The sequence below is a fragment of the Emydura macquarii genome, unplaced genomic scaffold, assembly GCF_026122565.2.
Source record: "Emydura macquarii macquarii isolate MOO-44397 ecotype Brisbane River unplaced genomic scaffold, CSIRO-AGI_Emac_v2 contig_170, whole genome shotgun sequence".
Lineage (NCBI taxonomy): Eukaryota > Metazoa > Chordata > Testudines > Chelidae > Emydura > Emydura macquarii.
The window spans coordinates 105,692-120,734 of record NW_027130307.1 but is presented as its reverse complement, the minus strand read 5'-3'; the positions used below and the strand labels follow the sequence as shown (position 1 = coordinate 120,734).

Genomic DNA, 15,043 nt, shown 5'->3' with positions numbered 1-15,043 from the left:
AATAGCTTTAAAATCTTGGGCTTTTACAACAATTTAAATGTTATGCCTAAAATTAGCCTGCAAGCATTTGTGTAACTGAAGTATATCCTGACATTTCTCCCATGGAGGAAAACAAAGGGGAGTACATGAAAGGCAATTTATTGAAGAGACAGGCTTTCCCCAACCAGTGATATTTGAGGAAGGAATTGGAATGAGATGAAGTCTGAGTTTACCAGTTATTGAAAAGAAAAAATGAGAAAAGAAATGTTATCTGGTGGGTAGAAAAGGGAAGGGGGACCCAGGATTCCTGGGTTCTATTCCCATCTCTAGAAGGAAGTTTTAGCTAGTAGCCAGAGCAGGAATCTGGGACCCAGGACTCCCGGTTTCTGTTTTCTTCACTGCCATTGACTCACTATAGCACTTCAGTCACTTTGGACAAAACTTTCCAAAAGTGGCCTCTGATTTTTGGCACCTAACTTGAGAAACCTTGAGGCTGATTTTTAGAAGAACCGAGCACATGCAACTCCAGCTGGCATCAGGAGGAGCAGAGGGTGCTCAGCCCTCTGAAAATGCAGCCCTGTCCTCTCCAGTAACGATTTAGTCCTCCCCCGGTGCTGCCGTTGACAGACAATAGTGAGCTTGGGGCTCTACCTAGTGGCAACATGTTGGGCTGATCCCAGTTCAGCTGCAAGCACTGTCAGTGGCAATGGCCCACCCTCACAGATCATGGCCTTATCCCCTGTGCAGCGTTTCAAGCTGGCCCCTCCACTGCCGGTGTTCTGTCCCACAGCCAGGTCACCCAGGAGACATTTTAACTCTTTGGACTTTGCCAGGTTTGGCCTAGAATGAAAGACCTTGTGATGTGTGTCCAGTGTACGGGCAGGAAGAAGAGAGCAATGGGAAGGGTGGTATAAAGAGGAAGGACAGAAGCTAAAGGAAGACAGGGAACAAGATGCCATTGTTTGAGGGGAGAAGGCATCCCTTTCCCCCCAGCACCACCAGCTGCTCGGGGGAGGAGGGAGGGCAATGTTCACTATTCACTACAGGCAGAGATCCTGTCCTTCTGAGAGGAACATGCGGTGGGAGTTCCATGGAGGATGGCAGGAAAGCCACTTCACAGAGGTAACTCTGCTTTGTCTGGCTGCTGGGTACCAGGGGCTGCAGCCTGCAAGGAAAAAGACAAGAGCAATCAGTGAATGCAAAGGTAAGGACACTACTTGCACCTACACAGAAACATTATAAACACAGCCTCCTTCCCCACACCTTAACAACCGCTACACCACTTCCACCATGGGCGGGTGTGTGTGTGCGCGCACACCCACCAGCTGCCCCCACTCACATGCCATTAGGGAAGAGACTGCAGTTTATTGCCTAGCCCCAGTCACATGACCTGGGTAAAGATTACAAAAGTGTCTGCAGCTGCTCTGCTGCAGGTAATGGTTCTCACTACTTCAGCAGGGGCCAGTGCATGGAGAGGAACGGTGCTTCTTGCTACACTTACCGTACTGCTAAGGGAGTCCTAGGGCAAAAAGAAAAGGTGAAGATCTGTTCAAAGCAGGTGGGGGGGGGCTGGCTCCCGTCCTAGCTGCCCTTGGGGTTAGGATAACCTCCAAGCACAGCCCCTGTGCTGTTGGGCAGATGGGGCACAAGCTGGGGAGATCTGAGCCCCAGCCAAGTCAAGAGGGTTCATCCCGGTCCTGGTGTAGGGAGCAGAACTGGGAATGTTTGCTGACCCCTTGGCCTAACCCTGCTCTGCCCTCAGTTTGCCATCCCTCGTACCCAGTCCTTGCATCTTCCCTTTGCAGCCGTCCTGTTCCCCAGAGTTGAGAGCACTGGCTAGGTGGGCTTCTGCCAGCCGGAGGGCTCAGGGTCCCTGAGGCAGCCCCAGCGAGGGCTCCAGGAAAGGCCCGAAGTGACACCATTTGACCTGTAGGTGTCGCCCACAGACCTCGGTTACAGAGGTGCTGGGCACAACTTCCCACATGGCAAGCTCCCTGCACATGGGAAGGCTACTCTGGCTCTGCTCTCCCGCTCGGGGCTGCTCCCAGGGCCTGGCTTTCTCCCTACACACGCCAGCAATTCCCCTGCCCTGCTCCTTCCTCACAAGGGTCACCTCCCGCCAGCTGCCTCAGTCAGTGGTTCCCTGCTGTTAACCTGGCTGCATAGGGGTCGGACACCCCCTCTGGTTGGCAGAGTCCATCCCTGTGCATCTGTCCCCTGGGGAGAAGCATCTTGGAGCGGGACAGGCCTTGTGCCAGGATGAGCTGGTGAGTTCTCGTGGGGCCACGTGTCCACCTCACAGTCGTGCATGTAAACGCCCTGCAGCCCCAGGCACTGCTTTATTGGGGCAGTGTCAGCAGAGAGGTCCAGGAGCGCCTGGGCTGAGAACTCCACGGTGGGGCCCCGTGTGTGCAAGGGGGATGCTTGCCCTGCCTGCCTGCCTGCTCAGGAGATAGAGGGCTGCCCTCTCCAGTGCTGTCTGGCCAGCGCACCTCACCAGCATGCAGTGCACCTGGGAGAAGGCAGAGGAAAGGGCTGCTAGAAAATGGGGGGCCGGGGCCAGATTTGCAAAAGGGCTCAGCCCCCAGCAGCTCCCACTGCTCCTGGTCTAGGGGCTTCACAGGCTCCCAGCAGACTTACAATTTCAACCTCTGGAGTCGCGTTCCAGACGAGGCCCCTGGGCAATGCAGAGGCAGGGGGCAGAGAAGGTGGAATGAGGGCAAGGCAGCTGAGGGCCTGCCCGCTGGGGAGGGATGGCTGGATTCCTTGGCGGAGAACTCACGTGGGGCACAGCGCTCCGCTCCGTGTTCCCCTAAAAACCAGGGAAGCATCCTGTGCGTTTCCCAGCCTGGGGGGCTAGGGCTGAGCCTCCTTCTGCCCCCCTTTACACCTGTGCAGAGTGAGTGCCTGAGGCTGCCCCCTCACACCACGCGCAGCACCGGCTGGCGGGAGGTCCTTGGGGGGCCAGCGGGGCAGGTCCCACGCTGCGCCGCGCCTGGATCCCAGGAATTTCCTCCCAGGCAGCGCCGAGCACCCCTGCGCCCCACCAGTTTCTCGGGGGCCGGGGGCGGGGATTATGCAGGCTGCAGCCTGCCCCGGCCGGCCTTCGGCAGCTAGCCCGGGGGCTGCCCGGCTCCCAGCCCGGCCCATGGCGGCGCGCCGCGGGGAGGGATGCCCCCTCGCTGGAGAGTCGCGCTGCAGAGCACCGCCGCCCGGGTTGGCCCGGTTCCCGGCAGGGCTGCGAGCGAGCCGCGGCGGGCTGGAGGGGCTGAGCTCCCCGCCTGAACCCGCCCCCGCCAGATCTCATTTCCCTCAAAAAAAAAAAAAAACTCCACCAGCCTCCCGTCTGCGTCCAGCGCTCCCCCTCCTCTGCACTCCGCTTTTCCCTTCGGTCCCGAGGAGCGCCGACCCGCCCGGGACCCGCCAGCCAGCATGCCTGCAGCCCGGCTCCGGACCTGCTGGCTGCTCCTGTCCTGCGTGGTGCTGGGGCCGGCCCTGGACCTGCCCGACTACCCCGATGTGCTGGAGGTCGAGGAGGACGCGGAGCCCATTGACTATAAGGATCCTTGCAAAGCCGGTAGGGTCAAAGGGGGCCCCTTCTCTCCCCCCCCCTCCGCGCAAATCCTGCCCTGGGTGTGGGGCGCGGGGGGCAGGAGGCTCTGTGGTGCGTGGCCGGGACGCGGGGAGCCGGGGGCAGGCAGCCTGGCTGGCGGGGCAGCTGCAGACAAAAGAAAGGGGACGCGCGCGCGTGTGAGTGTGTGTGTGTGTGTGTGTGTGTGTGAGTGTGTAAGGGACAGTTTGACTTTAAAAGTTGCTGCTGCTGCTGCCGGGAGGAAGCCGAGCCGAGCCAGACAGAGCCTGGGGCAGGGGAAAGCTGCGGTGCTTGCAGACAGTTTTCTGGGTTGTCCCCCCCTTTGTGCTGCAGGAAATGAAACTTTGCCCCCCCCCGAGGAACTTTTCCTCCCCCTCCGTTTCGCCCTGGGGTTTCTTTGCAGGCAGGACTTGTGTCTGGCAGGAGGGGGGGTTACACACACACCGTGCACAAGGGAGACGGGAAAGGAAGTTGCCACGATGCTACACGCTGGGGGGATCCATCCATCTGTTTATACTTAGCCCGGGGAGGAGGCGGACGGGGCTCGAACGCGCGGCTCCCAGGCGGAGCTGTCAAAACAGGCAAACCCCTCCAGCGCCGAGCAACCCCGAGTCGCCTCCGTGCCTCCCCCTCTCCGACGTCCCCGGCACAGCTGGCACATTGGCAGCTAGGGCTTTGTGGATCAGGGCTCTGGGTCTCCTGCCGTTTACACCGGTTTAACTCCTGTCTCACTCCGGTGTGAAAGGGTGGGATCTTGCTCCAGAACTCCGTGGGGCAGGGGCTGGCCATATAGCAGAGGAGAATCGGGGCCCAAAGAGTTTGGAAAAACTTTTTTTTTCTTTCCTTCTCCCAGCCGAATAAACGGCTGCAAAAACAGCGGAAAAGCCTGGTGATGGTGGGGAGGGGGGTGTTGAGTTAGATTTATAGAAGGGGCTTGGGCTGGGACAAGTGTATCTCAGTGAGTGATTCATTACATGTTATTTGATCAGCGCCTTGGGCAGAGACTTGGGCTGGAAGTGAGGAAACCTGGATCGCTTCCTGGCTTCTGCCACTGGCCTGCTGCATGTCCTTGAGCAAGTTACTTCATTGCTCTGTGCCTCGGTTTCCCCTTATGTAAAATGGGGATAATGAGGATAGTTTTTTGCAAAGTGCTTTGAGATCGACTGACAGAGAGCTCTGCAAAACCGTTGTAGTGATATTATCTCACCGTTTATTATTGTGTTAGTTGTTAATCTGTCTACAATGGTGCGTGGCCTACCAACAGCAAGGAAATTTAAAATCTGGAGTTGCAATGGGATCCTTATGGCAGACTGGATTGCAGAAGTGGGGACTGAATTTGTGTTTGCACCACTGTGAATAATACAGAGCGTCCTCTACGTGCTTTTATTCTCCTATTCGAATTATGTTCGAAGTAGGCCAGGGGTTGGCTAGGTGATGGGTAATTAAATTACAGCAGCATTTAGAGGCCCCAGCTGAGATCCGGGCTGCATTGTGCTAGGTGCTGCATCTAATGAGAGACGCTCCCTGCCTCCAAAGAGCTTGCAATCAGAATAGACCAAACTGATGAAGGGTGGGAAGGGAAACTGAGGCCCAGAGTGAGGATCTGAGTTGCCTAAGGCCACAGACAGCTGGGAGTAGAACCCAGGTCTCTGAGAGCGTAGTCTTGTGCTCTGGCTCATAGGAACCAGTTGTCCCTCTAAATCTGTTCTGTTCAGCCTCCCCTTCCCCGCCTTGCAGGTGTGTGTAGGAGAGGGGGCTTTAATTGTTGATTAAATGAAGGGAGGTCAGTGTGGCCGCAGGGTAGTGTCCTTTAACAACTCTAGCCCCTGATGTTGGTGTGTCTGAGACATGTGGAGCAGCACGCTGGAGCCCTGCCTCCCCCCCTTATTGGATCCATATGTGATGGATTCAGTTATTGCCATTTGTATGGTGGCTGGATCTGAAGGCCCCAATCTGGACCGGACTCCATTAGATACTGTTCAAATGCAGGCCCTATTCCAAAGAGTTTATTGCCTGATTAGCTTCAGGTATAACTCAGGATCAGAGCTTGCCCTTAGCTTCTTACGGGGCAGGGAAGCAGTCATACATGGAGCTCCTCTGCCAAGATTGGCCTAGACAACTACGTACCCCACAAGGGGGTGGGTGTGTGTGTGTGTGTGTGTGTGTGTGTGTGTGTGTGTGTGTGTGTGTGTGTGTGTGTGTGTGTGTGTGTGTGTGTAGGCACCAGTGTCCAGCGTCCAGCTGCAGTAAGTTTTCTAGGACTTTAAGAGCAGCCGGAAACAGCTGACTCGCTGGCGCTTGGAATTATTTCGTGGCTCCCTTAAACTCCACATAGAGAAGGGGAAGTGGGAATCGCCAAGAAAGGGGTTTGGTTTTCACTGCACAGCTCATGCCACGGGTATCCCGCGGCCGCCCGCCCACCAGGGATAGCTCATAGCCTCAGTAACGTTCCCCTTGCATGTCCCTGCTGCCGCTGCAAACTACCCCCTCCGCAGGGTGGTGCTGGCCCAGACGCTGCTGTAATGCCCGTAGGCGTTTTCCTGAGAAACGCATCCAGGCTTGTGGTCCGGCCGGCTTGGCCATTAAAGCTCCCACATCACAGCTGTGCCAGCTCCCTAGATGGAAAGAGTGGGCGGTTCTCCCGGTCCTGCAGTCCATCTCCCTACTTCCTGTCAAAATAAACCTCCCAGGCTGCCGCTGTCTTAGCAGTCTGGACTTCACAGCGCTATGGGGCCCCTTGGTAATTTGCCAGGGCCAGTGAGCTGCCTCAAAGCCTGTGTGCGCTGCGGTTCTGTCCTATGTGCTGGGATCCGCTGACGGACTCGGACTAACGACCCCTAGATTTCTGTCCTGGTGGCTGGCAACTCAAGGAGAGGAGCCCTCGGCTGTGGCATTCGTTCCCCCTGTTGGGCCAGGAGAACAGAGTCCACCTATTCTGTTGCATACCACCTCATCACCATAATGTCTGAAGCACCTTCCAGTCGTGCACTAAGTGACCTGACTGACCTCGCGTGTGGGTTGTTCTCTCCCCAGGGGCGGAATTGTGTGTGCAGAGGGGTGTCTGGTTTTGGTAGGGCTTTGTTTATTTTTTGTATATCTCTGTACATGCTGCTCTGTATAATTGCTGCATTTATAGGGCAGCTTGCCCATGAGATTAGCAAGCTCTTTGGGGGGCAGCTGGCTGAATCTGTCTACTGCCACCGAGTCTATCTTTTTTGACGGGCGCCGTTTATAAATCAATTAAATATCACTTTGTTTTGTGCTGAACACGGTGGGCTAGAAGAATGAGCATGAGTTTGGCAGGCAGGACTCCTGGATTCTCTTTCCAAGTCTGGAAAGGGACCGTGAACGTGTGGTTAGCGTGACAGGGAGGGACAGGAACTGGCAGTCAGGCCTCTTGAGTGCTATCCCCAGCTCTGGGAGGGAAGTGTGGTCTAATGGCTGGAGCATAGGGTTTAGATTCCGTTCCTAGTTCTGCAGGCTTGGGCAAACCCTTCTGCAGCTCTTTGCCTCCGTTTCCCGAGCTCTGAAATGGGGATATTGATACCGACTGACCTCAGCTGGTTTGTTGTGAACATGGCTTAGTTAACGTTTGCACAGAGCTTTGAACTAGCAATGCCCTATTAAGTGCTAACCAAACACACACCGGGAGTGCGTTTGTGCTTGTGTTGTCCTTGGGAGATTAATCTATACCTGCGGAGCTCTTCAGCAATCAAAACAAACTCCCAGGTGTCCCCTGAGCCACCAGAGAAGAACAGCCGCTGTGGGTTTGGACCTGCGTGAGTCACTAGTTCCTGTCAGCCTGACAGTCGGCAGCAGCAGCTCTGCCACTGTGCTGCTTATGGTGTGACCTCTTTGGGGGCGAAGCTGGAAAATGTGGAATCAGATTTTGGACCCCACAGAATCAGGGCTGATTTGAACCTTGCCACTCTGAAACGTTGTGGCATTCCCCTCCAGGAGTTAAATCCGGCCCCTGTGCTGGTCAACATGTCCTTCCAATGCGGCATGGTGCGGTGACATTTCACGGGGTCTGATTTCTGGGTCTCGGAGCATCTGCCATAGCAAAGTGTGTGGGGTATGTGATGACCCGAATGAGATCGAGGTTATCCCCCGAATAACTGGGATATTTAGCAAACCTCACCATCTCCCTGTGTAAGAACTTCCTAGGTCATACCCTGGGTGTCTCTGCCGTATGCAGGTGGTTGCAGGGGAACAGGGTTTGACCTAGACTCCAGATTCCAGGTCGAGTCAACCGAAACCACTTGTTACAATTGTATTTGTCTCGATGCACGAACACATTCCAACGGTTGTCATTTATTCATGCAGGGTGAAGTGGGCCCACTGAGCAGAAGCCAGCCTGAGGTTTTTGTCTGGCGATTTAAAGCAGTGCGTAGACCTTGTGTATTTCACACCGTGACATTTGGATCTCCTTTATCAGTGCTTGGGGGCGGCTCATTTCACACCACAGCGTGCTCTGACTAGATACCTGCCAGGGATGGTCCTGCTATACTTACTTCTGCCTCGGAGTGGGAGTGGGAGGGGGCGACCTTGTGGAGTTCCTTCCAGCCCTACATTACTATGATTTATAGTAAACTGGCCTGGAGAGAGGTCAGCTCTCGCCCTGCAGCTCTGGGAGGGCATGGAGGCGGCAGCATGGTTTAGATAGGTAAGCTTTGGTCGCGTGCTGAATTTTGATCACGGGGGTTTTAATCCTTGGGCGAGCTGGCTGGGTTTCCCATGGTGAAGCACAGGGCTGCATGCCTGGCTCTGCTGCAGCTCCCATCTGCCCTTCTGTATGTGCTGCCAGCAGCCTGGGAAATCCTCCTGCTGTTGATCCATGCCAGTGGGCCATGTCGAGAGGGATGTAGGACTTCCTGAGGCTTATCAGCCAGCAGTGCTGCTGTGCAGAACACATGGCGCGCACTCAGACCAGAGGGGTTCCTCGGCCTGCTGCAGACGGAGTGGGGCAGAGACGCCCTGAAGATTGCTTTCCCTCTCTGGCAGGGGAGGAGGGAAAGGGGAGAACAAAGCGTCCAGCAGGCAGCACGAGCAGAAGGGGAGAGATGGGCAAGAGAAACAAGATGGGAACGATCTGAAAGGGCTTTAACTTGTGGCTCAAAGAACCGCTTGAATGGAAGAGGACAGGAGCAGTTTTCTCAAGGGGTTGATGTGCCGGAGGGCTGCATTTCTCACCGGCTTTTATCTCTGAGGCAGAACCTAGCATCGCACTGGGGCATTGCTTTGGAGCAGAGAGTGCCCGCTCCTGGTCTACCAGCAGCAGCCGTGTGCTTCTTGGAGGTCCCCAGGCCAAACAGTGACCCAGCCTGACCCTTTGGAGACGTGATGCTATCGTACTTTGAGACGCCAAGGCCACGGTGCCTCCCTGACTAGAGAGCTAGCGGGAGGAGAGGCCTGGGACAGCACTGACTCATTGCGAGGTCTCCTGGGGTCAGCCACATGCAAACAGCTTCCAGCTGGGAGTGGAGGGCGGCTGCAGGGTCTGGAAGAAGGAGTCCCTTGGGGAAGAAAAGAAAATGGCCTCTTCCCCAAAGCTGGTTGGCGAGCTAGAGAGACTGGCAGTAACCTTGGCATGTGTCCGTCCCCACAGAGAGGGAATCCCTGTTTGCACAACATGGCATCTTTTCCCAGTGGCTTCAGATTGCCAAGCCAAGGCTCCATGAGGTCTGATCATCCCTGCACTGCTGTGAGCTGATGCTGGCCAAAATGGCAGAAATCTAGCAGGTCCTAAAGGTCAGAAACATCGGTAATACCTTTAGGAATACGTCTGTGGCCTAGTCATTGAACGAGACCGTATAACGACGGTATGCAGGTAGTGGAAGCCACCCTGGCGTTATACTATCTCTGAAATTTCCTACACGGTCTCCCCATTCCACAGAGCAGCTTCCCGAGGACATGGCTAACTTAGCCACCCTGTGAGTCTCGTCCTCCGCTCGCTCGCAAGGGGATATACACGGGGCGGAGAGGGGGGCTGTTGCCAGAAGAAGACAATTTCTTCCAGTTAAGAACATGCCAGCACTTGGAAGGCAATGGGAAAGCTATTAGCTTGGAGGATCCTATAGCCTGTCCCCACGGAAGCTGCAAGGTTTATTTTGCCAATCCTGGGAGGTAATAGGTCCAAGGGCTACATACAGTTAAAAAGTGGCTTAATCCCTGGGAAACGAAAGACAGAGCAGGATTCAAAGTCACGCACTCTGAAGCAGGCAGAGAAAACTGGCTTGTGAGTTAAGGGAACAGAGTGTACCTCCCAGACCCTAAAGGTCTTGAAGTGTCTGTAGAAAGTTTAGCTATACCAGGTTCCCCACGTGGAAGATGGAGACAGCTGGTAAACTAGCCATGTAATAAATAATACGTTGCTTTATGGAGGCTGTTTGGTCACTGGCTACCAGTGGTCATAGCAGAACAGAGGGTATTTATTGAACATAAGTCAGGTCTGCTGAGGCCATCCTGGTTAGTATCTGGGATGCCCGTGGAGAGATCAGAAGGGGTCAGAGGTGCAATTAGTCTGCTAGCTGTGACACTCACAGCACCCATGTGAGGTAGGGAATTGCTGTTCTCCCCATTTCACAGATGGGGGAACTGAGGCATCAAGGGACTCAGGCCTGGTAGTTATGCTGGCATAGCTATGTTGGTCGGGGTGTGATGAGGTGTGATCTATGACCATCAGAGCTCTGCTGTCATATGGTTCCCTGGTGCTTACAGCAGAGGACTTGGGAGTCAGGACTCCTGCATTCTGTTCCCTGGGTTGGAGGGAGTGCTGTCTCATAATTAAGCACTGGGGGGAGGGGTGGGTTGGAAGTCAGAACTCCTGGGTTCTTTCCCAGCTTTGCAGTTAGAGGAGGCAGGCTTGGGAGATGTGACTTGCAGGTTGTATTCCCATCTCTGCCAGTGGCTGGCTGTGTGATATTAGACAGGCCGCTTCACCGCTCTGTGCCTCAGTTTCCCCATCTGAACAGTAGGAAGTAGGTCAGTGTTATCAACTCCACAGTCATCCAGCAAGCTGGAGGCAAAGCCAGGAACCAAACCCAGCAGTCCGTGCTCCCAGTCCTGTCAATCAACAACACACACTGTTCCTCCTCCTGAAAAACATGCTCACCCTCCTGAAAATCTGGTTTCCATGCAGATGACCTTGATCATGAAGAACTGGGGAAGCATTTAAAAAAAACATCCCGTACCCTTGCTGAATAGTTTCCAAATATTTTTCTTTCCAGCAGCTCTTCTTTCAGTAAGTCACTGACTCTGCTGGCTCCAGTTCTGTTTTCATAGTTGACTCGAATTTGCAAATTGAATCCAAACTCGAGGGGGATGGAACATGTGTGTATCAAGTCCCACCCCAACATCGCCTTGTAGCCTTCATTGTTTCATAAATATCCTTTCTTTTCCATTTGCTTCCAGAGTGGCTTTAGCCTGCGTTGGGTTTGATTTCTTATTCTGCTTCCTTGGCTGGTAACTGAGCGTTTGAGGAAGCATCTGTTGTGTTTGGAGTAATAGAGCAGGAAGGAGCAATAGGAAGTTTCCCTTCCTTCCTCCTTTGGGGTTATCAGACCATCTCCTGTTCGTGACCTGTCTCTGAGCATTTGTTTGCTGGAAACCATTGATTGTTATGCAGGAGGTCAGACTAGAGGGATCCTAATGGTCCCTGTTGAGAATCCAGAGACCTCAGCAGAGCTCCTTTCCTTGCTGAGTGGGCTCTGGTTAAGCTGAGAAGGGGGCCCAAGTCAGAAATATTTTTCCAGCTGCCCCACCCCAAACTTGGTGGGCTCCAGATGTGATGGGTGTCCAAACCTCCCAAAGCCACCCCGGCGTTATACTATCTCTGAAATTTCCTACACAGTCTCCCCATTCCACAGAGCAGCTTCCCGAGGACATGGCTAACTTAGCCACCCTGTGGGTCTCGTCCTGCGCTCGCTCGCAAGGGGATGTATTGGGGCTAACTCGAATGACATCAATGAGCCTGATTGCCCCAGTGTTTCCGGCCTCGGGTAGCCGTTCACCTGCGTGCGGAGAATGCAAAGTGGGGTGGCAACGTTGCCCAGGGTGAGTGAGGAGCGGGATGGGGTTGGGTGGTGCTGGGTAACTAGAGTGCAAGGACAGCCAGGCGGGTGCTAGCAGGGGTAGCAGCGTGAGAACTGGCACGAAGGGGAGAGTGGCTAGGAGTGGGGAAACGGGCTGCGACAGCAGGGTGAAGGTGGCAGTGGGAGAAATGAAGGCAGAGAGTAGAACGGGGCAAGGCCTTGAGTCCTGGACAAGAGACGTTGCGGACAAAGGGGAATGAGGGCAAAGGTACTGAGTTTGCTACAAAAGGAGAGAAGAAGCAGGGGACAGTGCACTAGACTGGGACTCAGGAGACCCCAGCTCTGGCCTGCTGTGTGACCATGGGCAAGCCATTGCCCTTGTCCGTGCCTCAGTTTCCCCATCTGTAAATCAGGAAGAATATTGCCTGTCCTGTACCTTTTGTCTGTCTTTTCTATTTAGAGTCCAGGCTCCACAGCATGGACAAAGGGCGGGAGGGGAAACTGAGGCCCAGAGAGAGGAAGAGACTTTCTGAAGGTCAAACGGGTCCCACATTCCCCATCTGCTTTCCTAACACTCTATACCTCACTCCTAACGCTAATATAAAATGACTCTTTTCTTCTTATCGCCTTCCATGTCCCTGTGTTCCCCATATCTGAATGACCAACACCCCCATTCGCTGTTCCCAAGAAGGCTGGCTCCCTCCCTTTTCCTATTCCCTCCACCAACATGTGTTGGTGTTCTTAAGAACGTAAGAAGGGCCATACTGGATCATACCCAGGGTCCTTCTAGTATCCTATCTTCCAGCAGTGGCCAGTGCCAGGTGTTTCAGAGGGAATGAAAAGAACCGGGCATTTGTCGAGTGATCCATCCCTTCTTGTTCAGTCCCAGCATCTGGCAGTCAGAGGTTAGGGACATCTGGATGGATTCTCCATCACTGACAATTTTTAATTAAGATCAGATGTTTTTTTTAAAAATATCTGCTCTAGGAATTATTGTGGGGACGTTCTAGGGTCTGTGCTATATAAGAGGTCAGACTAAATGATTGCAATGGTCCTTTCTGACCTTGTAATCTATAACTTGCACCCAAGAGCATGGGGTGGTGTCCCTGAGCGTCTTGCCTCATAACCCTTGATGGACCTATCCTCTGTGAAATGACCCAATTCTTTTTTGAGCCCAGTTATACTTGAGTTCTCTGTGTCCTCCTCACTCCTGTCCGTGAGCCATTTGCCGTGTCCATCCTATATGTGCCTCCAGGCTGTTTGTGCGTCGGGTTAGCACAGACATAGTTTGTGGTACTGACAGCCCTGGCGGCTTGTCGTGCTGTGATTAGCAGGCGTTCCAGTCTCGCCAGATCTGCAACTACACACTGGCCATGTGAGCGAAGAGGGAGGAGGCAGAGCGGTTATGGTGATGAGTAGCTGGGGAGACACTTGGAAGCAAAGGGTCCAGCAACAGACATTTACCAGAGCTTGAGAAATATAGACCGAGAGGGACCGAGACTGGGCTGAGACGCCCTCCCCTCACTGCAGGGGCAGAAAGCACAGTTACCTCAGGCCCAGATGCAGGGATACGATGGTGCACCGAGGGGGATACATGCCAAAGGAAGAGCCCTCAAGCTGTTCATGCTACTGCATGGCCCCAACGCCACGCTTGGTTTCCCAGAATCCCCCAGGGCCCTTGCCCTGCCCCTGCACCATATTCTCTATTCCTCAGAATCCCTTGGGGCTCCCGGTACCCTGTTACTCAAAGCCGCCGGCTCATGATGTTTTCCGTCATGCAGGATAAGTCACGAACTCTGATGTTAACCCGGTCTCAGCTCCGTTCTCTAACTAGCACAGCTGTACCGACGGTTCGCTCACTGCTCACAGACCCCGGCAAACTATAGTAAGACCTAACTGGCTCAGAGAGGGTGCATGCCAGGAGAGGGTCCCTGGGTTCTATCCCCAGCCCTGATACCGGCTCGCTCCCTGGCCTCCCACTTCCCCGCCCAGTGCCTCAGTTTCCCCTTCTGCTGACCTGCCCCACAGCACAGGTTGTGAAGCGGAAATACCGGTTTTTGTGTGTGACAGACGTGTGCGTCTGGATCAGAAGGACGGTGCTCTGGGAAAGCAAATATCCTTAGGCAGAGTGTTTGCGAGCTGTTTGCTCCCCCTCCCTGGCTGGCAGGAGAGGCGCTGTCAGGGTCTGCGGAGTGGCGCATCTGGGAGGAAGCTTCGGCAGGGCCTCCCTGGCTCTGCTGCTTTGTGTCTCCCCAACTCTCAATCCCTCCTTGCTGTTCTTGGAGTCTCTCTGCACAGCCGGGGCTGCTGCCAGACAAACATCCCGAGAAAGGAGCCTGCTTGTTCAAACACTGTAGCAATCAGGACGTAGGCTGCAGGCCGGCAGAGGAGCAGGAACTTCGCCAGCCAGCAAAGCCGGTGCCAGGTAACTGTCCATTCCACCCCAGAGAGTCTGACTCTGCTGCTAGGCAGGGGACTTTTAAGGGAGGGTTTTGTTCCTCCCCCACCATGATAGGGGTTTTTAAATGCTCATGTTAGTATCTAGGAAGGGGGGGCGTAAGCTGCAGAACTCAGCTCAGGACTGTGGAGGCAGGGGTTTGGTGCAGAGGGCCACTCCTCCTGCAGCGCGTACACTGGGGTATGTCCCCACTCCGGTACGTACTCAGGACTCCCTGCACAATGCCTTGGGCTCGGTCAAGCACCGTGGCTGGTCTACGGTGAAGGCTGTGCCTGGCTCTGACCAAGTTGAGCAAGTGCGAAGCACTGCGGAATGAGCGCCTGCTTCTGGGCTGAGTGATTGCCCAAGGCCAGATAAACACTCCCACCTTCTGAGGTTAAAACCCAGGAAGGACGCAGGGACGGGGTGGGATTTGCTGGCCCTGGCCAGATGCAATGGGGGAATGTTGCTGATTGTCCCCGCTAGCGTGTGCTTTCTGCCCACCCACCAGCGCATAGCTGAGCACCCCGTCTTCTGCATGCTCCTCTCAGCTGACAGGGTACATAGCCAGGCTCCCTAGAACTGTGGGCTCCTGCGCCGCTGGATGGAGAACCAGAAACGTTCCCCGAGGCGAGGTACCCTGATGGGGGTTGTAGTTCCATAACAGCTCCATCCACCTTGACACAAGCAGGGTGCGCTTTCTCCATTGCACTGCAGGGGTGCCGTGTGCACGACTTTCATCTGTACCGGTCGGTGTTCCTGATCCGCCATGGTGCGTCAGAGTCAATCTGGGGGAGCGGGTGGGTTGAGGGGATTTGAGAGGGGATAAGTGGAGCCTTTTGGCTGCAGATCACAGGTTCCCGTCCAGCCCAGTAACAAGAGGAAGGTGATCAGGGGGTCTGTGTGAAAGAGCTGGACTGACCCCTCTGCACTGAAATGAACTGGGGTTCCTAGTAGGGATGTGTCCCCATAGCAAATCAATGAGAACTGTAGAAGACCTAG

General features: G+C 54.7%; 1 protein-coding gene and 1 long non-coding RNA gene across 5 annotated transcripts in view; one reads left to right on the top strand and one right to left on the bottom strand.

Moving 5' to 3' along the window:
- Positions 1-316: 316 nt before the first annotated feature.
- LOC137150485 (uncharacterized) lies at positions 317-1,304 on the bottom strand. Its single transcript, XR_010918981.1, has 2 exons — positions 1,243-1,304; positions 317-1,144 (listed from the first exon to the last, which is right to left on the bottom strand). It is a non-coding gene; the product is annotated as an uncharacterized lncRNA (long non-coding RNA).
- A 124-nt stretch (positions 1,305-1,428) lies between these two features.
- BMP1 (bone morphogenetic protein 1) overlaps positions 1,429-15,043 on the top strand; it is a 70,193-nt gene continuing 56,578 nt past the window's right edge. The window contains exons 1-3 of one of the 4 annotated variants that reach the window (XM_067544488.1): positions 1,429-1,516; positions 2,087-2,246; positions 3,318-3,556. In XM_067544488.1, coding sequence (XP_067400589.1) covers positions 2,239-2,246; positions 3,318-3,556 — 247 coding nt within the window. In that variant the 5' untranslated portion in view covers positions 1,429-1,516; positions 2,087-2,238. Of the gene's footprint in view, positions 1,517-2,086; positions 2,247-3,317; positions 3,557-15,043 lie in introns of those variants that run through there. The other 3 variants (XM_067544497.1, XM_067544485.1, XM_067544487.1) reach the window with 3 other exon arrangements.